The sequence below is a fragment of the Silurus meridionalis genome, chromosome 3, assembly GCF_014805685.1.
Source record: "Silurus meridionalis isolate SWU-2019-XX chromosome 3, ASM1480568v1, whole genome shotgun sequence".
NCBI classification, from domain to species: domain Eukaryota; kingdom Metazoa; phylum Chordata; class Actinopteri; order Siluriformes; family Siluridae; genus Silurus; species Silurus meridionalis.
This window is the reverse complement of record NC_060886.1, coordinates 25,907,599-25,931,229: the sequence shown is the minus strand read 5'-3', so window position 1 is coordinate 25,931,229 and position 23,631 is coordinate 25,907,599. Positions and strand designations below refer to the sequence as shown.

Genomic DNA, 23,631 nt, shown 5'->3' with positions numbered 1-23,631 from the left:
GTAAGAGACATAGTGTGGTAAAAATTTCTTCTCAGAGAAAAGTGTGCAATTCTGTCTGCAATTTCTCCAAAGTAGGACACTCTCTCTCCTGTCAATCACAGAGAAACCAGCCAATCCCAAGCATCCGTGCACTCTTTTATGCAGAAGACGATGGCTAGCACTTTCCTCTGAGTGTGTTATGCCACAGCACGAGCCCTGTTATTCACAGGTTTTAACATACAATCAAGTAAAGCTGGCTGATGGGTGGGGAACTAGCAGGAGGGCAAAGTTATAAGCAATAAAGAAAATGTGACAGTTGAGTTTGTCTCATCTGAATCTTCTCCTCTACATGTGTAACATTTTTCCCCACTACTGCTGATTCAATAATAAATGAGACACCCCAATTATTACTCTCAAAATTATAACCTTACAGAGATCTTTTTACTGGGCAAAACAGGCTTTTCATTTATGAGTCAAGTCAATTTATACAGATTACTAGCTAGAAGGGGACAGGAGTTTATGAGTTTCAAGAAATAACAGTGGCCAGCTTCTAACTGCTCAAAGCTCAGGAACATTTAGATGAACATGCTGAAAAGCAGATCAGCATTTAAGTTTTGTAAAAAGCAATAATTCATATTTAAAACGTTAAAAAATAAGGATATCAGTAGTGCTATTCCGGAAGTTGGACGGTACCATTAAGGGTACCAATATTTTACCTGGGAAGGTGCATGTGTTTTCCCTCTAACACTTTTCTATCACAGTATATCTTTAATAAATAGCTCCAAAATGTAAAATGATATAGACAAAAGCCAATGCATAATGCAGACAAAATGGAAAAAGAGAGGAATTGAATCATGGATTGAAGAAGGAATACTTACGATTGCTCTGCTGCCCAGTTACTGTCTTCCTCAATTCTGAGGGGTTCGTCAAAGTCAACACCTCGACCCTACACACACACACACACACACACACATCATCTCCAGCTGTCATGTGACAGCACAGTAAGGAACTGGCTGTCTAGAATTCTTACTAGTCCTTTGTTATCACAGTGGCTGGCACACACACACACACACACACACACACACACACACACACACACACACACACACACACACACACACATATATATATATACACACACAGACACATACACAGAGCTCTGCCAGTTCCAGTCCACACACAAAAAAAATGCATCCTGAAGATTTACAGTTTTATGTCAGCAGCAGTTTTTAAACAGAGGAAGAAATAAAGCAATACCTTAATTAATGAAAATTAAAATGGGGAAAATTGAGAACGATTTAGGATCTGAGCCAGGGTGGCCTACTTTATTCAAAATTAGACCATGACTTTGTTCAAAACTGTTATATAGCCTTAGCATTGGTAATTGGTGCACTCAAAGGAAAAATATGTATTAATGAAATAGAAGCATTTGGAAAAGTGTCTTTTGGACAGATGTTTGACAGAATGGTGTGATAAAAAAAATCAAGGCCTGTAAGTGCAGGACCTGCAATCTGAAACACCTTGCTGACGATTAAAGAAAAACGGATACGCTGGTCTGAGCTGACAAGAATAGTGTTCATAAAAGCATCTCACACACTGAACCTTGAAGTGAATGAGCAGAAGTTCACATCAGCTTCCACTTTTAATCAACCAATGATAAGATTCTAAAACTATTATCGGTCTACTTTTACCTTTAATGGACAGATGACAACTGGAAAAAATGTGGTCCAAGTGATTGTATTGTATTTATGTAGTTCTTCATTTTGATCTTTAAATCAAATGTAAGTATGCAATTCAGTGAATGGCCAATACGGAATGTTGAAAACGATAAGTAATAGAGTCAGTTTTAAAAGCGAATAAAAGTAGTGCGACAAGTCTTTTTGGTTGATGTTTAATAAGCGCTCAGTGCAATGTAGTTTTATGTGTACTTTTTACAATAGACAAAACAGCGCAGCTTAACAGAGAAAAAAAATGCAAAAATGCATTTTCTAATAATCGGTTTGTCTCTAATAAGCAAACATAAAACAATAACGTTGAGGAAAAACTATCTGAGATAGAAATGAGGAAACAAGTCTAAGAGAAAACCAGACTCAAATGTCACCAATCCTAAGCTGGGTGATATGTTTCGTCATCAAATCTATTTAATTGAAGTTATTAGTATAATGAAATTTGTTTTGTATATTAGTTTTTGTATAATAAAATTACAACACAAATTAAAACATACTGTTTTAGTGTTATACAATAAAATGATACTTTTCCCATTTTGTCCGGCAAAAGAGCTCAAAAGACTAAAGAAAGAGAGGTGCTGGAAACATACAACTTCACTTTTTTATAAAACTGTTGTCCTTTATCCACATTGCTGTTAAAGGAGGAGGAGTTACCTTGATGTAGTTGACGAACCGAGAAGTGTAGGTAGAATCTCTGTAGCCAAACTGTCCTGAGTCTGAGGGGCTCTGGTCTGAGACAATAAACAAACAAATGATATCTTAATGCAACCAAGACCTTTTGGTATATCTCTATCTCTCGCTCTTTTATTCTCTCTCCGCTTCTCAGGTGTTTACAGTACCTGTCAAAAGATTGGAAACATTGCGTCTTTTGCCATTTTAAAACACATGTAGTTCCTTTTGTTTTTATGCAACAAACTTGGTAAAAAGAAGAAATATACAAGAATCAGACAGTGTATGACTGGAAAAAAAAAGGCTGCAGACACATGAAGAGAGAGCAAAAGAGAGATGATAGCAAACTCCACAACCAATGTGGAAGCTAATGGTTTGGGGTTTTTTGGAGCAGTGAAGGTTTGAGATTTATTCCAGGTGAAAAGAATACTGAACCAACATGGATACTATTCCACACACTGCCACGTATTCAGTCCAGAATTGGAACCAACGTCACCATACAACAAGACATTGACCCAAAGCATACAGTAAGTCCAAGCTTTGTAAGCATAACTTAGAGAGCAAACAGTCCATATGGTGGACTAGTCACTGGACCTTAATCCTAATGAACTGCTCTGGAAAGAACTGGATTGCAAGGCCCAAAAGAAATATCCAACTAGCATAGAACAAGGTTTTTCAAGTGGCATGGCAAAGTAATTCAGCTGAATGTTTGGAAAAACTAACTGTCTGGATGCCAAGTGTATGCAAAGCTTTTATTCATTCGTAAGAAGGTATAAACAGCTTTACATTGATAGTGCATTCAAAAATTCCGGAAATGTCTGTAAAAAATGTTTCTATAAAAAATCTGATTTATAACGTACATATTTATTCAGACAATTTGCTTAGTACTTAGTTAAAGCAACTTTAGCAGCAATTACAGCCTCAAGTCTTATTGGGTATGATGCAACAAGTTTTGCAAACCTTGACTTTGGGATTTTCTGCCATTCTTCTAGGCAAATCCACTCAAGCTCTGTCGGGTTGTATGGGATCATCAGTGGAGAGCACCTTTTAGGTCTTTTCAGATATATTCAATAGGGTTCAAGCCACTCCTGTGTTGTCTTGGCTGTATATATAGAGTTGTTGTCATGCACAACAGTGAACCTTCGGCCCAGACTGAGGCCTGGAGCACTGTGGAGCAGGGTTTTTTTGAGGATATCTCTATACTCCCTAGCCGCTGACCATCAGCCTCCACTCTCAACCCGACACTTGTCCACGTTCCCTGCTGCTACACTTGTTTTCATCAGACCAGAAAATTTAGTTCCATACTGTCAGAGTGTCCATTGAGTTCTTGGTCACCACTCTAACTAAGACCCTTATCTCCTAATTGCTCAGTTTTGCTGGGTGAACAGCTCTTGGAAAAATCCTGGTTGTGCCACACTTCCATTTCAGAATAATGGAGCCCACTGTGCTCATGGGAATTGTCAGTGCACAAGCAATTTTTGTATTCTGCCCCAGATCTGTCTCTGACTCAATGTTGTTCTATGTGCTCAGTCTTGTCATGGTGTATGACCTATAAAATGAAACGGTCCTCCACAACCTCTCCTTAGTTGCAGAGATGTCTGTTCCTCACCTAGTTTAAAGCCTCCTACACAGCTGTTTCTGTTTCAGTTAATGACTGTGTTTTCAGCCTGACTCTGATCTTACAAAATCCTTGAATGTGTGCATGTATAAGAATTGAAGACAAAGTTAAGTCACACCAAATACTAACTTAATTTGGATTTCTATTCTGTTCGTTTACTTTCCATCATATAAATGTAACACATTTTTTTTAAACAATCTCACTTTAAAAACCATTGCACAGCACATTTTATATACATATACATATACACATATATATATATGTATATATATATATATATATATATATATATATATATATATATATATATATATATATATATATATATACATATATATATATATATGTATATATACACACACACATATACACATATATATATATATATATATATATATATATATATATATATATATATATATATATACATATTTATATACAGTATCTCACAAAAGTGTGTACACCCCTCACATTTCAGCAATCATTTTAGTATATCTACTGAAGGGACAGTACTATAGAAATGAAACTTGGATAGTCAATGTGCAGTTTGTATAACAGTACAGATTTACTGTCCTCTAAAAAAAATTAATCTTAGTATTATTAGACCACAGGACATGGTTCCAGTAATTCAGGCTCTTAGACAGATTGCCTTTAGCAAACTTTTTGTAGGCTTTCTTGTGAGCCAGCTTCAGAAGAGGCCTGTTCCGAGTGGAACTCGTTTTGGAAAACCTCTGTATGACCCTGGCCACTGTACTGTAACTCAGTTTCAGGATGTCTTTGCCATGAGGTGAGTCAGTATGAGAGAATTGTACTCAAAGTCCCAAATTTGAACTGCTCTAGTACAAGATACACAAATGAATGTTGATGAAAAGGACATGTGGCTTTGCGTACAGCTGTTATCACTTCGGCTGTACTCACTTCTGTTGCCAGTTACTTAGACAATAATGGTTGTATTTTGAATTATTTTTAGAGGACAGTAAATCTATACTGCCATGCAAGCTGCACATTGACTACTTCAAAATATATCCAAATTTAATTTCTATAGTATTGTCCCTTGAGAGGATCTACCAAAATAGTCGCTGAAATTTAAGGGGTGAGATAAGGTGTGTGTGTGTGTGTGTGTGTGTGTGTGTGTGTGTGTGTGTGTGTCTATATATATAGATATAGATATATATATAGATATATATAGAGAGAGAGAGAGAGAGAGAGAGAGAGAGAGAGAGAGAGAGAGAGAAATAGATGACTGAGAAAGTCATATAGTGCAGCTGGCTTTCCTCTAAGTATTTTACTACCCCTCCCACTATTTTCCTTGTGTGCTGACAGGCACTTCCTCTCAAGTATCTTTCTATCCTAAATCCTGACTCAGGCACGCACACACACACACACACACACACACACACACACACACACACACACACACACACAGAATTACATTACAGTCTGTTGTCTTTGGTTCCAGTGTGTTGGGTGTCAGCAATTGGATGTTTCAATCCTTTCACTTCCTACTGTGTGTATGATGTGTAGTGTGTGTGTGTGTGTGTGTGTGTGTGTGTGTTGTTACCTGTCAGGGAACTGAGATGCTCGATGGAGTCATCTTTACATATTCCTTCCTCTTCTGTGATATTTGACATTGGGACATTTAGACTCAGACTGTCCTCATCAGATGGCTAACACACACACACACACACACACACACACACACACACACACACACACACACACACACACAGACACACACACACACACTATATTTAAATGATCTTGCATATTATACTTTTTCAAAAATCAACGTTGCTAAATATATTAGGGCTACTGAGTTCAACTAAATCTCATTTTAAAGCATTTTGTACTCTATTGCACTTGTATGTATTTTTGCCAAGGCGAAAACATAACACCACAAGCATTCACACACAAACAAGTCATACCTCTGTGGCAGAAAGACGTTTGTCACCATTATCGCTTCCCACCCCCGAGTCGCTGTCGAGTTTCCTATGCTGATCAATGTCCTCCGTACTGACAGAGAGAAAGAAATAATGAGAAAGAGAGGGAGGGATGAGCTCGTCTTCATAATCTAAACTATCTCTCATTGGCCCTCCCTCTCAGCACCAATGTCACCCTCAGTCTATTAAAATGATTCCCCTGAGACAAGACACATTACGTATATATTTCTACATATCTATGTCATTAATGACAGCCACTTCAAATACTGTGGGATTGTGAATTTTGTAATAAAATCCATATGCTTGATAATATTTTGCCCTCTTGAAACGCATGTTGAGTCAGTATTTTTAGTATCAGAGCAGGTTTATTTCATTTTGCCCACTACCTGCATGTCATGATAATTAGACTGCTTTAAGTAAATATTCATGTTGAGTGCATGCTATTTCTGCTTTGGGACAGTGTCCATTGTTAAAAGTGCAGTGTTTTATGTAGCAGCGGCACGTGAATGACAACACTGGATTGTGAATGGTGAGTGGAGCTGATCACACATCTGTATATGGTTGGCCTTAACGAATGTGTGCTAGAGTAGTGAGAGGATAAAAGGGGTGCGAGAACAGATTAGACAGAGAAAGAGAGAAGTGGAGCTGTATATGGGTGTGTGTGTTTGTGTGCATGTTAAGAAAATTACTGAAAGGTGAAAGTAAAAAGCCAAAATAAAGCCGGTCATTTTTTGACCCTGTCATCTGCATAATATTTAATCCTCTTCGGAGCCAGAAAGCTCTCCACAATTGGTATTCCTCAAAAATGTGGGATTGCTGGGTACATGGAAAACTAAAATTTTGATATTTACTACTTTACTACTAGTCTGTAATAAGACAGATGATTGATTGATAAGATTAAGTGTAAAGTCTGTGTCTAAAGTTATGTGGTCATTGCGGTTTATGACACTGACCTGCCAGTGGTGGGACGTGATAGGCTGAGGTGGTCCATAACAGGCAAGTAGAGGGCGTCGGCCAGCTTGTCACTCCGACACGCCTCCATGGTAAGGTACTTAAATATGTGAACCTTTCCCTTTATACAAATCTGAAACAGACAAGCAGATTAAAATACCATCACATATTTAATATTTCAAGGGTTTTTATTGCAGTATGTTCATGCATGTTACCTGTGCTGGAGGGCTCTGAAGTGGGTTGTTTTCTAGATGTAATGATTGTAGCTGAGTCATTTTGCGGTAGCAGATGGGAATCGTTGAAACTTTATTGCAGGAGAAATCAAACTTCACCAGAGGTAGATCTGCCAAATCTGTAAAAAATAAACACACACACACACACACACACACACACACACACACACACACACACACACACACACACACACGCGTCAAGTTTATATTATTATATTGCATTTCACAACAGACATTGTCACAAAGCAGCTTTACAGAATTTAAGAGTTGAGGTGAATAGTGTGTATTTATCCCTGATGAGCAGCCAAATAATTGTCAGACAATTAGATTACCATCATTTCTAGTTTTGGGTGATATTGGTTTTGTTAATTCATAAAAGAATAACCATGACATACTGCTCACTGAAATTAATTCAATTGTATGCATGCAGTTTATTTTTCAATTTATTATTACCGGCCTAAACGTAAACTCAGAATAATGTCTGAATGCTGAATTAATTCATGTGATATTAAAATAATCTGTGAAAATTTGCTTCAGCTGCATACATGCCAGCTATTTATATACTTGTGCCTACAACATGCCCTGATTTACCTACACATTTATTTTATTTATAGGACATATGCCATCATTTATTCAGCAGCTGTGACAATTAACTAGTAAAATGGAAGCAACAATAATTTAAGTCCTGAGCAAAGAAGGAAGTGGAAGTAAATTTGACTAAAGCACAGGTTAGTCATTTTCACTCAACATTTGTGGAAAGAGTAACAAAACTTTCAGGGTTTTTTGTTGTTGTTTGTTCAAAGTCAATATTATTTTTATGCACTTTATTTATTGTCATTTTTTATTTACTATACAAATGTACCGTAGCTGAAGTTAAATTAACAGTTCCCTTTTTAACATGTGTGCCAAATTTCCAACCTGTACAAATAAACAAATGTCTTTGTAATGGCTTGTGGTAATGAAGGTAATGAAGTTTCGGGGCTAGAGCGCACAGATCAGGTCGTTTTCGCCTAATGTCCTCATTCGGACACCCTAAAACCAGTCAGTAGAATTCGCTATTGACGGTGTGGCCCCTGGGGACGAATTCTCAATGCACAATGCCGCGGATTTTAAAAAATACGATGAGCATGTACTTGGTCGAGCTGTGGACCTGCCTTGCCTTTTTTGGTTGTAGAGTCTTCCACTGTGAAAACTGTTGCGGATTTGCCCAGTTTTACTTACAATTTCACGCTTGCTTTTTGTTCTAAAATGCTGTCCATGATGAAATTGCAGATGTGGTAAAGCACATGGTCACAATAGCACCAGTTGCCCAGCTCCCAAAGTACACAAGATGATGTCTTTTGGCACACATAATTATGAAGGTCAGTGCTCCCTGTGAATGTGCATGCAGCCTTGTGCTGCCATCTGTATATCCACTTTTAGTTTGGTTTGTTCACCAGTGCTATTTCAGGTGACACAGCTTTAATACCAAAACTTTATTTAACACACACACACACACACACACACACACACACACACACACACACACACAAAGTACTATGTCTAAGTGTTGTGTACCTTCAGGTAGAACACACAGAAGGTTCCTGCGGACATTGAGCTCTCTGAGAGACTTGAGGCATCCGATGTGGCGCGGGAGAGCTGTGACCTCATTACAGCTCACATCCTGAATGGGACAACACAGATCTTATAAGCTTTCATCCACTTATTCTTTGGAAAATGTAGCCTTCAACCAATATGAAAAATTATGAAACATAGTAAGAAAATCGTGTCGAAATACTGTTTTTTTTTTGTCAAAAGTAGACAAATTATGAACCGATTTAAACAAATAAGACAAAAATATTATACCATTATTAATTAAGAAGAATTATCTATACATATCAGATCTCATATCTGTGAGTCTCAAAAATGAGGGACCTTTTGCGATTAGTGACTGGTATAACTGCAATTGAATGTTTCTGGTAACTGTTGAACAGTCCTGTGACTGAGACTTCTCAGTATACAACAGTTTCAACTCTGGTATGTTGTTGGGTTTCCCCACATGAGCTGCTTGCTTTAAGTCCTTCCAAACATTTCTATTGAATTGAGGTTAGGACTTTGACTGGGCCAAGTCAAAACATTAACTTTTTTCCTCTTTAACTATTCTTTGGAAAAATGACTTTTTTGGCTTAGGGTCATTGTCTTAAAGTTCACAAATGTAGTTCACAGACAGACATCCAGACATTTTTCTGTAGATTCACTGGTACAATTCTGAATGATTGTTTCTCATTGATGGCAAACTGTCCTGGCCCGATGCAAGAAAAATAGGCCCAAACCATTATACTACCACCATAATACCACCACAGCTTATTATAATGAAATGTTGTGGCAGCAGGTGTGTGGGCAGGTGGCAGTTTGTGAATGGAGTGCAGCGTGTAAGGAAGCAAGCGGTAAGGATCGCACACACATATGTGATTTAATATAAACGTTCACCGTTGCAGTGATAAAGAAAGAGGATAACGTAAAAAAAAAAAAGAAAAAGAAAAATGGAGCCAAGAGAGAAAGAGAGAGAGAGGATAGATAGAAAGAAATGCAGAGCTGAGTCTGTGTATATTTTAAACGCTGAAAACTGAAAGTAATGACTGTGAATGACTGTGGAAAATAAAGCCTTCTTCTTTTTAGTGAACCTGTCGCTTGTCTCTTCTTTCTTCCACCCTGTTCCAGCAAGCTCTCCACAGTGGTGCTTCCTTTTTCCGAACATAAGTTACTTAGAAATTGACCCTGGGTTCCTTTTTGACCCTGTAAACTTCTTGCTTTTGGAGTGATCTTTATTGGTCGAAAATTCCTGGGGAGGGTAGCAATGGTCTTAAATTTCCTTCATTTGAAAACAATATGTCTGACTTTATGGAATCCATACTCTTTAGAAATAGTTTTGTTACCTTGAACTAGCCTGATGGGCAACAATAACTTTCTCTTCAAAAATCCTGTTTGCTTGGGCCATGCTACACTTCCACGAACATGTTTACATTTACATTTACATTTACATTTGCGGCATTTAGCAGACGCCCTTATCCAGAGCGACGTACAAAAGTGCTTTAAATCTCTAGTAATGAATAAATCAAATATAAATATAACTCGAATTCTACAAACTTGGAAAGTGCTAATTTAGTTATTTCAAGAAGAGGTAGGTCTTCAGTCGTCGCTTGAAGATAATCAGGGACTCTGATGTACGGACATCTAGGGGAAGTTCATTCCACCACCTCGGTGCTAGAACAGAGAACAGCCTCTGTTCTGAAGATCAGACTTTGATTACATAAAACAGAGCACTCACTGACACCTACCAGTGATGACAATTGTCATACAATTGATTAAAAACAGACTCTAAAGTTACCTTCGAATTAACTACTAAGCCTAATGCTTTACATACTTTTGCCACAGATATGTATTATTGGATCATTTTTCTCAATAAATAAGTGACCAAGTATATTTTCTTTCATTTGTTTGATTAGGTTCACTTTTTATCTACTTTGAGAACTTGTGAGAATCTGATTGGGTTATATTTATGGAGAAATATAGAAAATTCTAAGGGGTTCACAAAGTTCTTAGCAATAGTTTTTGCTTTGCACCACACCAACGGATATAGTTTTTGCCCAGTAAAGTTAAATAGGATATAGTTTTTGCCCAGTTTCCTACTAATGGTGGTCCCATGAAGCTAAATAAGTATATACAGTGAGAAAAATAAGTATTTGAACACCCTTCTATTTTGCAATTTCTCCCACTTAGAAATCATGGAGGGGTCTGAAATTGTCATCGTAGGTGCATGTCCACTGTGAGAGACATAATCTAAAAAAACAAAATCCAGAAATCACAATATATGATTTTTAAACTATTTATTTGTATGATACAGCTGCAAATAAGTATTTGAACACCTGTCTATCAGCTAGAATTCTGACCCTCAAAGACCTGTTAGTCTGCCTTTAAAATGTCCACCTCCACTACATTTATTATCCTAAATTAGATGCACCTGTTTGAGGTCATTAGCTGCATAAAGACATCTGTCCACACCATACAATCAGTAAGAATCAAACTACTAACATGGCCAAGACCAAAGAGCTGTCCAAAGACACTAGAGACAAAATTGTACACCTCCACAAGGCTGGAAAGGGCTACAGGGAAATTGCCAAGCAGCTTGGTAAAAAAAGGTCCACTGTTGGAGCAATCATTAGAAAATGGAAGAAGCTTAACATGACTGTCAATCTCCCTCAGACTGGGGCTCCATGCAAGATCTCACCTCGTGGGGTCTCAATGATCCTAAGGAAGGTGAGAAATCAGCCCAGAACTACACGGGAGGAGCTGGTCAATGACCTGAAAAGAGCTGGGACCACCGTTTCCAAGGTTACTGTTGGTAAAACACTAAGACGTCATGGTTTGAAATCATGCATGGCACGGAAGGTTCCCCTGCTTAAACCAGCACATGTCCAGGCACGTCTTAAGTTTGCCAATGACCATTTGGATGATCCAGAGGATTCATGGGAGAAAGTCATGTGGTCAGATGAGACCAAAATAAAACTTTTGGGTCATAATTCCACTAAACGTGTTTGGAGGAAGAAGAATGATGAGTACCAACCCAAGAACACCATCCCTACTGTGAAGCATGGGGGTGGTAGCATCATGCTTTGGGGGTGTTTTTCTGCACATGGGACAGGGCGACTGCACTGTATTAAGGAGAGGATGACCGGGGCCATGTATTGCGAGATTTTGGGGAACGACCTCCTTCCCTCAGTTAGAGCATTGAAGATGGGTCGAGGCTGGGTCTTCCAACATGACAATGACCCGAAGCACACAGCCAGGATAACCAAGGTATCAAGGTTCTGGTGTCTCCACACCTAAACCCAATAGAGAATCTTTGGAGGGAGCTCAAACTCCGTGTTTCTCAGCGACAGGCCAGAAACCAGAAAACTACAGAAAACGTTTGACCTCTGTAATTGCAAACAAAGGCTACTGTACCAAATATTAACATTGACTTTCTCAGGTGTTCAAATACTTATTTGCAGCTGTATCATACAAATAAATAGTTAAAACATCATACATTGTTATTTCTGGATTTTTTTTTAGATTATGTCTCTCACAGTGGACATGCACCTACGATGACAATTTCAGACCCCTCCATGATTTCTAAGTGGGAGAACTTGCAAAATAGCAGGGTGTTCAAATACTTATTTTCCTCACTGTATATCATTGTTGTGTCATGTCTGCACAGCCATACTCCAAATAGTACATCTTCCCAGGACTATGGAAGTGATTATAACAGTAAATGGGAAAGAGATGTTAAAAAAATATAGCATGCTACCCAAAGACAGCAGTACATAACCTGAGATTTCGAATGTACATATAAAAGTAATGGGGAGGGAAAAATAAATAATTCATACACGCTTACCAATTCCATTAGATGGGTGAGCTGGCCAATGCTTTCCGGCAGAGCGTTGAGTTTGTTGTTGCTGGCATTGAGGACTCGCAAAGGAAGACCACACACACACACCGGCAGCACTGACAGCTGGTTGCGACTACGCATTGCAGAAACAATAGGAAAGTGGTGTTACAATCAACATCCCAAAAGCCTAAAATAGCTCACTTTGTGGTTGCTCCTAAGATGTTCGGAAAGTATGGTTTGTAAAGAAAGTATACGTGTTTCCTTTTTTTTTCCAATTAAATTTGCAATAGGGAAATAAACATACAGGTTTGTGGAAATAAATTATGTGCTGTGGAAATGCAAAAGTCAAGGTAAGTTGATGTGCATTGTTTGTGGGCATTCTTAATTATAATAAGTGCATTGAACCTGGTGAGACTCTCTTAAGGCTCCTGTTGTTTCTCTTCTTTTGTCATGCCTTTAAGGACTTAATTCCTATACAACTACATGAATGTCTCCCTTAGTAAGTCTTGAGAGTGCAAAATAGCACAATCTGATGTTATACACTGATGCTCTGATCTACAATAACGAATCCTGCTGAAGATACTTGTAAATCTATTGGTCTGCCCTGCAAAATTCCCAAAAATGGTAAATATCCATTTCAGTCTCTCAAAAACATGCAGCATTGACTTTTGTAGGTTCTTGTAAGAAACATTAGTAAAGGATGTGGTGTAAAAGATGTACATCTAAGTGTTACTGTAACGTGTGTGTATTTTTATTTTTTGTGTAGCACACCAGTGTGTGATCATGAATACCTGATATTTAATGAGGTGAGCGACTGCAGGCTGATGATGGAGTCAGGAATGCTTTTGATGCAGTTGTGATAAAGGTTCAGCGTTTCTAATGAAACAAGACGCGCGACCTCAGAAGGAACTTCCGTTAAACGATTCTTTGAAAGGTCTAAAAGAAAGACAAAAAGGAAAAGGTTAAGGTTACAAATGTTAAAGCAGCAGGAAAACTTTTTTTTATAAATTTTATATTAAACGCAAGGCATAGGAGCATTTTATATCAAATACAACATTTGTAAACACAAAAGTTATGCAAAGCTGAGCTTTGTGGTAAGTCCCACAGTGATGTACAAGCACGTGAAAAGAAAATGCACTGGTGTCATGGATGAAGACGAAACATCAGCACGGTAAGCAGAAAACTGTATAATCCTCATCATGTGAAAATGGTAGTTAAATGAAGTGCTGTTGTGTAAACTGTTTGTTTGCTAACTTCAGGACAGTCGCACTGGATCTGTTCTGTCGTGACTTGCGAGCATCAGGTTGCATTAACTGGTGTTAATGAATACAAAGTGTGCCCAGAAAACGTTTCCCAAACCATTGTACCACCTCCACCAGTCTGGAAAGACCTCTCTCATCAACAGGCATTACCATCCATAGAACTGACAGGTAAGCTTACTTTGATGTTTGCAAAATCGACTGTTGTATGTTCAATATAATATATATCATATATGCAGATATGGAAATACGCAAGCCAGATGCTATCTGGCACCAGCAATTATTTTACAGTTAATAATTGCGATCACATTTTTTTCACCATGGCCCAATCTGCAAAATGATAACCATGCACTGCTGCCACTTGATTGGCTGATAAATGCATGAATGAGTAGAGTACCTAATAAAATGCTCAAAGTATTATTTACATTAAAGACACAGTAATGTGTGTTTTTTCACATGACTAATCAAGTATTTTTCTGTAGTACAACTGTGTGCCACGAGGAGGCACGATTGTGTGTGTGTGTGTGTGTGTGTGTGTGCGCACGTGTGTGTGTGTGTGTGTGTGTGTGTGTGTGTGTGCGCACCCGCACGTGTGTGTGTGTGTGTGTGTGTGTGTGTGTGTGTGTGTGTGTGTTTATATCTTGGTGAACACAGTTTTTTTAATTTATGGTTAAGTATAGGTGAATTAGATGCATTAATAATTGGTGTGCGTGTGTGCGTGTGTGTGTGTGTGCGTGTGTGTGCGTGTGTGTGTGTGTGTGTGTGTGTGTGTGTGTGAAGAATTGTTTTAGGGCAACACCTCTGAAAATTCTTGGGGAAACCCACCTATCCGTTTGTGTCTCCTGCTCTTACACGCACACACAAACACACACACACACACATCACGGGTGCTATTGTTTCAATATATATTACTGTTACTTGGCTGTGAGGGGAAGATCAACAAGGAAGCCTGTCTTACATCATAGCCAGCAAGAACAGTAAAGGCCACACACATATTCACACAGACCCATGGTTTAAGAGCCATAATTGGAGATGTAGAGGAACAGCTGGCACAGTACATGCCTAAAACTGACGTCATTTGTTCGGATGACAAATAATGAGCGAGTCTGTGTGTATGGAGACGTGTGCGTGTAAATGTATTTGTTCTTTAGCCACTTTTATCCGCTGCATTTTTTACAGATTTATCAGGAACACAAATTCATTCCGATTCCACACTCCCACACACTCCCACTCGCACAAGTACTCTTACTCATCCTAGAAACAGAAAACTGGTACAACAAGCTGCTTGGCTAAACTCTACACAAACACACAAAACCATGAGACTTTCGTGTTTGTGTTTTATGCGTGTTTGTATATTTGTATGTAGGCTGCGTGTGTATATCTGCTTACAATTAATAATTTATACTGTGCGTTATTTATATTATTGTTAAATGGTGGCATTGAGTAGCAAGTGTATGTGTGCATAGATGTATTGGAGGTGTGACATTAAGAAGGATAACCTGGTGACCCTTGTTTAAATGTAAAGTATAAGTGTTTCTAACGGAAAGAAGAATACAATGAGAAAATATGACAGGTCTACACATGCTCACACACACACACACACACACACACACACACACACACACACACACACACACACACACACCCCTAGATTGTGATCTGATCTAATAAAACTATTAAAATTAATAAACAAATAAAAACTACACCTATAATTAATAACTAGTTGACATGGGTGGAGTATAACAAATACTCTCATTACTACATTTAATTACATAGTTCACTGCAATAGTACTTTGTTGAGTACAATGAAATCAAAGAACTTAAAAATAAGTAGGTAAAAGGTAGGAAAGACTAGCTTGCTAAATTGTTTTCCCTTACTAAAATTGTGGGTCGATAGGGATTTCCTGTTCTGTTACAGCTTATATAACAGGATAACATGTATCTAACATGTAGGAACAAGAGTTAGTCTTGAAGTTGGCTACCAATACCTTTCTTACATACTGTTCTGGTAGTGTGCAGTTCAGCATAACCCCTTTGTTTTTCAACTGAAAACCTTTCTATTTAATCCCTTTTTGTAAATTTATTTATTCTCACCGCAGTCTAAACACTAATAGCCTAATACATTTGAAATATAGTGTAGTAATGTAATAAAGATACTTTTGTAATAGCTAAGCATACTTTCACTAAACGGGAGTTCGAGTAAGTGCATAAATAAGCTTAAGTTAGTTCAGAATGCAGCAGCAAGAGTCATCCCTATATCTAGAAAATATGAGCACATCACCCCTATTTTAATCAGTCTACACTGCTCCCAATCAAATCTCGCATTGATTATAATATACTACTAAACTTTCTTTCGGCTTCTCCGAAATTTGTTGGTACCTTAAATAATGAAGACTACAGCAGGGGGCAGATCTTTCTCTTATAAAGCCCCACAGTTTTGGAACAGCCTTCCAATCAGTGTTCGGGACTCAGACACAGTCTCAGTGTTCAAGTCGAGGTTGAAAATGTATTTATTTAGTCAAGTCTTTTTCAGTAGATTTTTTTCTTAGGTAAAGGCTCAGATCTGGAGGGAACATGGATATAGAGTGTTTGGTGAACTGGGATATTTGTATGCTGTCGTCCCCTCACATTCACACGTTCATTCAGGTTTGTTGACGTTGGTGTGGTGGGTCGTCTCTTATCCCAGAGATCTCACTTTTAGTTATGCTGCCATAGCGAGTCTTGCCGGAGTCCAAACTGTACAGCGATATTAACTTTCATACAACAATAAAGACACATAATAATCCATATCCTTCTCTTCCCGTCACCCCTCTTCTCTCAATCTCTCTCTCTCTCTCTCCATCTCTCTCTCTCTCTCGGTCCAGTTAAACATGCTCCTGAGGCTCCAGTAACCACTGTTCCTGCCCCTCTCCCCTCTGTGGATCTACCCACTTTGTCCAGGCCTGCCTCTGGATAGTGTTCTCTTCGATTGGAGGCCACTCTGTGCAGCTTGGGACGGTTTCTTATCAACGCCTTGGGTGGTTCCATGAAAGGCGCTTTGAGGATGGCTTGGACTGTAGTTAATGTCAACAGACTGCTACACTGACTCAGGACTACTTTTCACTTCTGATCATCATCACTGTACCCCGCAACATTGTATATCTGCTATAAATGGACATTCGGTGCAACCCAGATTAAGATGGGTTCCCTCTTGAGTCTGGTTCCTCTCAAGATTTCTTCCTTATGCCATCTCGGGGAGTTTTTCCTTCGCCACAGTCGCCATCAGCTGCTTATCAGGGACAAACTTACTTATAAAGAACATATTCATATTCTTTTAATCACCACATTATCTGTGTAAAGCTGCTTTGAGACAATGTTCATTGTTAAAAGCGCTATACAAATAAAAATTAAACAAATGTAAATTGCAGTGTATCACCTCACAATACAGAATTAAATGCTCAGCTACTAAAGCAACCTTGAAAAAACCAATTCCTTTTTTTTAATTCATATTTTTTTACACCTAATTTGCATTCACATTGTAGTCAATAATTCGCTTGATCCTTCTGCTACATAAGTGTCAAGCAATCCTTTTTTATGCCTTCATTACAAAATAGAATCTCCTGCCACATAAAAAAAATGCAAAAACAATTTGAAAAGTTTGAAATGTTTTAAAAGTGAAATTTGAGCAGTACTTATTCAGATACATGACCAAATGTTCAGAAATGTAGAATATGCTCAGCTGGTTTCAGTTATTATAATTACAAGTAAGCTGATGAAAGGCTTGGTTGATTTAAAACCAAAACCCAAACTCCCCAATGTCTTTAAATAGGTTACAAGGTTATAAAAAAATAAATAAAAATTCATTGACCCTTACTGCTACTAAATATATGTTAATGCATATTATTTTGCATTTTTTGTGGAAAAACACTACAAGGTCATAAAAAAAAAGTGTAATTTTTTTTCTGGAAAATGGGGCTGATTTTCCTGTCTAGACTTTTAAATTAGAATTTTTTTAAACCATTATTTCTGACAATATACATATATGCAGGCTAAAGACAATCTCCCGGACATTAGATGACCGTCTGACCCCGCAGAGCTTGACTGGACTATTAAATGTCTAGAATAAACATTCTGTTACACCCTAGTTAATGTACCTCCTCTTTAAAAATACAATTATTAAAAAGAAAAATAATAGCACCATGGTATAATGATCATATGCACACCTTAAAACAGACTATTTGGAAATTAGCAAAAAACATAAATGGCAAAACTAAATTGTCAGTATTTCAAATCACATGGAAGGAGAGCCCTGAGTTATAGAAAAGCTCAGTGCTGCTAGATCAGCATATTTGTCTAATCTCATAGAAAATAACAAGCATAATCCTAGATCTTTGTACAGAAGTACTGTAGAAAGAATTTACTAGGAATAGAATATGTTTGTTCAAGATCCTTTACCTACATGTTTCCTCAAAAAAGATATTTCTATAAGTAATTGAACCTATTCTAAATACAATACACTCTTCCATTAGCATTGGTTATTTAACTAAATAACTCTAATTAGGAAACCTGTCCTTGACCCCGGTCATCTGTCCAACTACAGTCCAATATCAAACCTCCCATTAATCTCCAAGATTCTATAAAAGGTTGTAGCACAGCAGTTCTATCTACTTAGGAATAACATTTATGGCATGGATCATTCATAGCACAAAGACAGCACTGGTTAAAGTGGTAAATATAGTTTAAAAAAATAAATATATTGTCATTACAGTATGCAGAAAAATATTTTCATGCATTTGTTACATAGAGATTAGACTACTGTAACACTTTACTGTCTGAGTGTTCTCTTCTAGTAAGTGCATAAATATGGCTCCTAACTAAATCAAGCATTGATTACATACTGCTACTACGAACGTATAAAGCACTGATTTGAGCCAACTTTTGATAAATTATGATGCACTACACCTAATTAGAACAATGCTGCAGGCTATTTGTTGGTACCTAAAATACTGAAGACTACAGCAAGGGGCAGATATTTCAGCCTTCCAATTAGTGTTCAGGTTCAACATCCGACCTCTAGATGGAGCCCTTCACAATTGAGACCACTGGAGATAGTTCCACACAAACAGCCTTAAGATCCTTGAAGCTGCTGAGCAACAATTGTTTCAGAATGTAATTAATAGCAGCAGTCTACAATGGCTCAGGACTACAGGGTGCATGAAAAGTTCAGCATTTACGCACCTATTACTGCACACCTCAACAATGGGACTGCAATGAATAGACACAGGTTCCCTTTTGAGTCTGGTTCCTCTCACGGTTTCTTCCTCATACCATCTCAGGGAGTTTTTTCCTTGCCACAGTTGCCACTGACATGGATGAACAATTATAAAGAACTACCTTATATGCAATAGTAAAAATATAACCTTATCACTTTATCTGTGAAAAGCTGCTTTGAGGCAATGTCCGCTATACAAATAAAATGTTATTGAATATTTAAACTCACAATTCCACACACATAAATCATGAGTATACTTTTTTTCTGTCAGATCTAGCTTCCAAGAAAGACACAAATGCAGGACGCCATTGGAAAGGAAAGAGAGTCTAAAAAGTTAAACCACGGGCAGAGTAAAAAGTGTCTGTCTGAATACTCATGAACACTTGGTCCTGGAAACACAGGGTGTGCGAAGCAGGGGATGGGAGCTTACGACAGAGTACAGTCTGAAACGGTCCGAGGTAGGGAGCCGGCAAACAGATTAGAGTCAGAGTAAGAGAGGAAGCAAGATTCCGTAAATCAAAACCAAAAACGAGAGAGCATGCATAGACATGTCGCATAAATCCAATGGATTCTGGGGAGTTTGATCCCATAGCTCGTAGCTCAAGAGGACTTAAGGAGGTCCACATGGGCTATCGTTCACCCGTGCTATCTGGCTATCTTCCAGCAGTGGGCAGAGTATTATGCATGCATTCAGCCCTGAAAAGTTTTTTGGACCAGGTGGGGGAGTTTTGGGTGCAGAGGATGTGGAGGCTAGTCTTTGGTTCCTGGTTAAGCCTTTCCATCTGGCCATTGGTTTGAGGATGGAATCCTGAGGAGAGACTGACATAAATGCCCAAAAGACGACTGAATGAGCTGAGGAAGGGGCCCCTGATCGAAGGCAATGTCCTGAGGCAAGCCATGCAGGCAAAAAGTGTGTTTGAGCAGGAGCTGAGCAGTTTCTTTTTTGGAGGGTAGTTATGGTAGGGGGAAAAGTGACCCATTTTGGAGAACTGGAACTGGAGAATTAAGTCTACGGCAATGTGCAACCAAGGATGTTGGGGGACAGAAAGGGGACAAAGGAGCCCTTTGGGACACCCCTTGGGAGTGTCAGGCACACACAGGGAAGGTGGCGTGGAATTCACGAATGTCCCTACGAACAGAAGGTCACCAAAAACTTTGTAAGAGGACTGTCAAGGTGTGAGGGGTGCCCAGGTGACAGAAAAAAGGGAGAACTGTGACCGTATAGTTTCTGTGGTGGGCAGCCCTCAGGGACAGGTTGGCCAACAGTGGGTTTGGTCGCTTAGCTGACAGCAGATACTTCAGACCCCTCTAGCCAGTGATGGCACTCCTTGACTGCCAAGAGCTCCCATTAACCGATGGGGTACTTATGTTCAGCCAGACTGAGGTGGCAAGAAAAGAAGGCACATGGGTACAAGCTATTGTTCCGGGCGTCTAAGAAAGAACTGCATCGACCCCCAGATCAGAGGCGTCCATGTCTACCGCGAATTGGCTGGAAGGATCTGGAAGGGCCAGGACAGAGGCAGAGGTGAAGAGACTCTAAACTTGGTAAAGGCCCATTCAGCCACTGGGGTCCAGCTGAAAGCCTGTTGCATGGAGGTAAGTTGGTAAAGGGGGGCCACGACAAAGCTATAGCCCCTGATGAACCACGGGTAAAAATTGGCGAATCCCAAGAACCTCTTTAATTGCTTCCAGATTGTTGGGTTAGGGCCAGTCCATCACCACCTAAATCCTGGTCGGGTCCATCTGGATATTTCTGGCTGAGAGGACAAACCTGAGAAAGGCGGTGCTCGAGACATGGAATTCACACTTCTCCGCCTTGAAATATAACCCATTCTGGGAGAGCTGCCCAACACTTCTGAATGCATGTGCTGGATGTGTAAATCGATGGAGCACGAGAACACTAGGATGTTATCCAGGTAGACAATCCCGTAATGGTGTAATATGCCCAGACGCATTGTTGAACGCTGTTTCCCACTGATCCCCCTCCTGGACGCAGACAAAATGTGGTAGGCGTTCCTAAGGTCTAGAGTAGCCTTGGAGAGATGCGGAAGGAACAACAGGGGCGACGGGTAACAGTTCTTGACCATGAAGGCCTTTAAACCCCTGATAGTGGATGCACGGATGGAGGCTTTTTTCACCACAAAAAAGAAATCCAATACCTGCAGGGGAGGAGAAAGGGTGGATGATGTCAGCAGCAAGGGAGTGTTGAATATATTGGATCATGGCCACATGCTAGGGTGTCATAGCGTGTCAAAGAGAGAAGTAGTTCCGGGCGAAAGATTAATTGTGTAAATAAAGTGTGGATTGGGGGGGATAAGGAAAAGGCCTGGGCTTTACTGAACACTGCAACAAGGTCGTGGTAGGCTGGGGAGACAGACCTGAGGTCAGGCGAAGTCTGTGGGGAACACGAGAGTGGTGTGGGGAAAGATTATGCGAGACAGTGGGATTGACTATAGGTTCCCAACTCAAGTACCTGGCCAATAGACCAGTCCAAGTAGGGGTTGTGCTTTTGAAGCCAGGGGAAGCCAAGCAAGATCAGGGTGTGAGGCAACGAAATCATCAAAAAGGTCCCGGTGTTCCTCAACGATGGTGACCCAGTGGGGATTGTTTCAATAAGTAGCCCTTGTCTAGGGCATATTCACCAGGGCCCGGACCTGAAGGGTATCTGGTAGAGGATCGGTTTTCTTATCCTGATCCATGAATTCCGAGAATCCGCTGCCATGAGAAGGTCATTACCGTATTTTCCAAACTATAAGCCGCTACTTTTTTCCATGTTTCGAAACCCCGTTCTTAAACAACGAAGCGGCTTATTTATGGATTTTTCCTCCGTTTTTCCCGGTTTCACAAACTTCAAGCCAAAAAACTGAGCACCAAAACATTAGACCAATGAAATTGAGAACGGGTTCAGATGAACTAATGAAACTCTTTATATTAAATCAGATGCGCTCCCACTGAATCGGGCTGCACCACATCATAAATATGGATGAGGTTCCTCTGGCGTTTGACCTGCCTCTCACTCGCATTGTCAAAGGGAAAAGAGAATCATTCATCACGCTGACAACAACCGGGCATAAAAACACACACTTCACCTGTGTTCTGGCCTGAACGGCATCAGGAGAAAAGCTTCACCGATGGTGATTTTTAAATGCACGACGATGCCACAAGATAAACTCTCGAGAGAAATAGTTATGACTTTCTTGGTAGGCTACTGTTTAGATACAAGCCGTTGTAACGCGCTGAATCTAGGTCATGGGATAGCTCGCTAACTCCAGTTGCAACAAAAATCATGAGCACAGACAGGTTTCCAAAACTCGTGCTTTTTAATTTTTCTTGGCAACTGCATTACGGGTTAGTCAAAGAAACTTAGAAATGAGCATCAGAAAATAATAAGGACATATTCCTCGGTCTTGCACACATGCATTAATACCGGAAAAATGCGGCGGCAGGCTATTCCCAAAATGCCGCTCTGCTCTTAAAGGAGCCACAACATATTTCACCCGTTACACCGTGTAACAGACACTGACTTTCGTTAAAGCCTGTTTAAAGTTCATTAGTTTCAGTGTAGACACCTTGGATTTTTTCAAAATGCAAGTAATAGCGGTTGTTTTAAGAGCCATAGGAACAATGCCAGTGGTAAGAGAGGAGCAAATAATAGCAGAAATAAGAGGATAAGAGAGGGAAGACCGGCTTTAACCAGAACCATGTGAAGAGGATCCAGGGAGCAAGTAGAAGACTTAGACTGATGTATAAAATCTAAAATAGAAAATTTGTAAGAAATAGGGTACAATTTAGAAGAAGTGGTAAGGGGCGAAGGTGCAGGTGAATTTCCTATATTTTATCCTAATATTTTTTTGCCTTGATTGGAACAGCTGAAACCAGAATAATAACTAAATTTAGTATTAACAATACAGTTTATACAGCATAAAAAAGCCAAACTGAAGAGAAAAATGGGTGCAACTTTTAATCAGAAGAATACCAACTGTGAAGCATAGGGGGTCCAGAATCACATTGTGGGCAATGTGTTTAAAAAAGGGACTGGTGCACTTTATAGATAAGATGGATATATATTGGAGCAAAACACTGATCCATCAGGCCCTCCTGCACTGACGCACATTCAAACACATGCCTATGTGTTTGAATAAGACACTCTTTTTTTTTTCCTCCATGTCACAGTGCATCCAGTAATATTGCTTGGAACACTCGAAATTGGAATGTCACTCGTGTTAAATAAATCTTAACTAGTGGGCATTTGGCAGAGTGTATTCCTATAGTGGAGTTTCCAAGTCTTATAGTCAAGATCTGGCCTTGGAGATTTGTATAATGTGTTTTCTTTAATAATGTTCTAAAAGCTCCTAAAATTAACTAAGTATCATAACTAGACCATGGTGCAATAAAGAAGGTGGACTAGGTTATAAACCAAGTTTTCTTTTACATCAAGTGGATGGCTAAGTGGATGTGTGTCGCTTTTCCTGAGAAAGAAATGCTGATGCACTATAGGAAGTCGACTAAGGCCACCTTCCAAAACAACGTTGCAGACTAAGCTAGCATCATTGCGTCAATGGTACTAACTAATGGCAGTTACCTTTTTCAGCATGCT

The 23,631-nt window shown here is 39.2% G+C and overlaps 1 protein-coding gene across 6 annotated transcripts in view; it reads right to left on the bottom strand.

Annotated features, from left to right (window-relative positions):
• The window catches only part of lrch1 (leucine-rich repeats and calponin homology (CH) domain containing 1), a 64,698-nt gene that overhangs the window by 26,147 nt on the left and 14,920 nt on the right, over positions 1-23,631 (bottom strand). For all 6 annotated transcript variants that reach the window (XM_046845025.1, XM_046845027.1, XM_046845026.1 and 3 more), the window contains exons 2-10: positions 13,316-13,460; positions 12,531-12,657; positions 8,675-8,780; positions 7,100-7,236; positions 6,887-7,017; positions 5,919-6,006; positions 5,555-5,660; positions 2,361-2,437; positions 858-925 (exon numbers count right to left, since the gene is read on the bottom strand). In XM_046845025.1, coding sequence (XP_046700981.1) covers positions 858-925; positions 2,361-2,437; positions 5,555-5,660; positions 5,919-6,006; positions 6,887-7,017; positions 7,100-7,236; positions 8,675-8,780; positions 12,531-12,657; positions 13,316-13,460 — 985 coding nt within the window. The remainder of the gene's footprint in view (positions 1-857; positions 926-2,360; positions 2,438-5,554; positions 5,661-5,918; positions 6,007-6,886; positions 7,018-7,099; positions 7,237-8,674; positions 8,781-12,530; positions 12,658-13,315; positions 13,461-23,631) is intronic.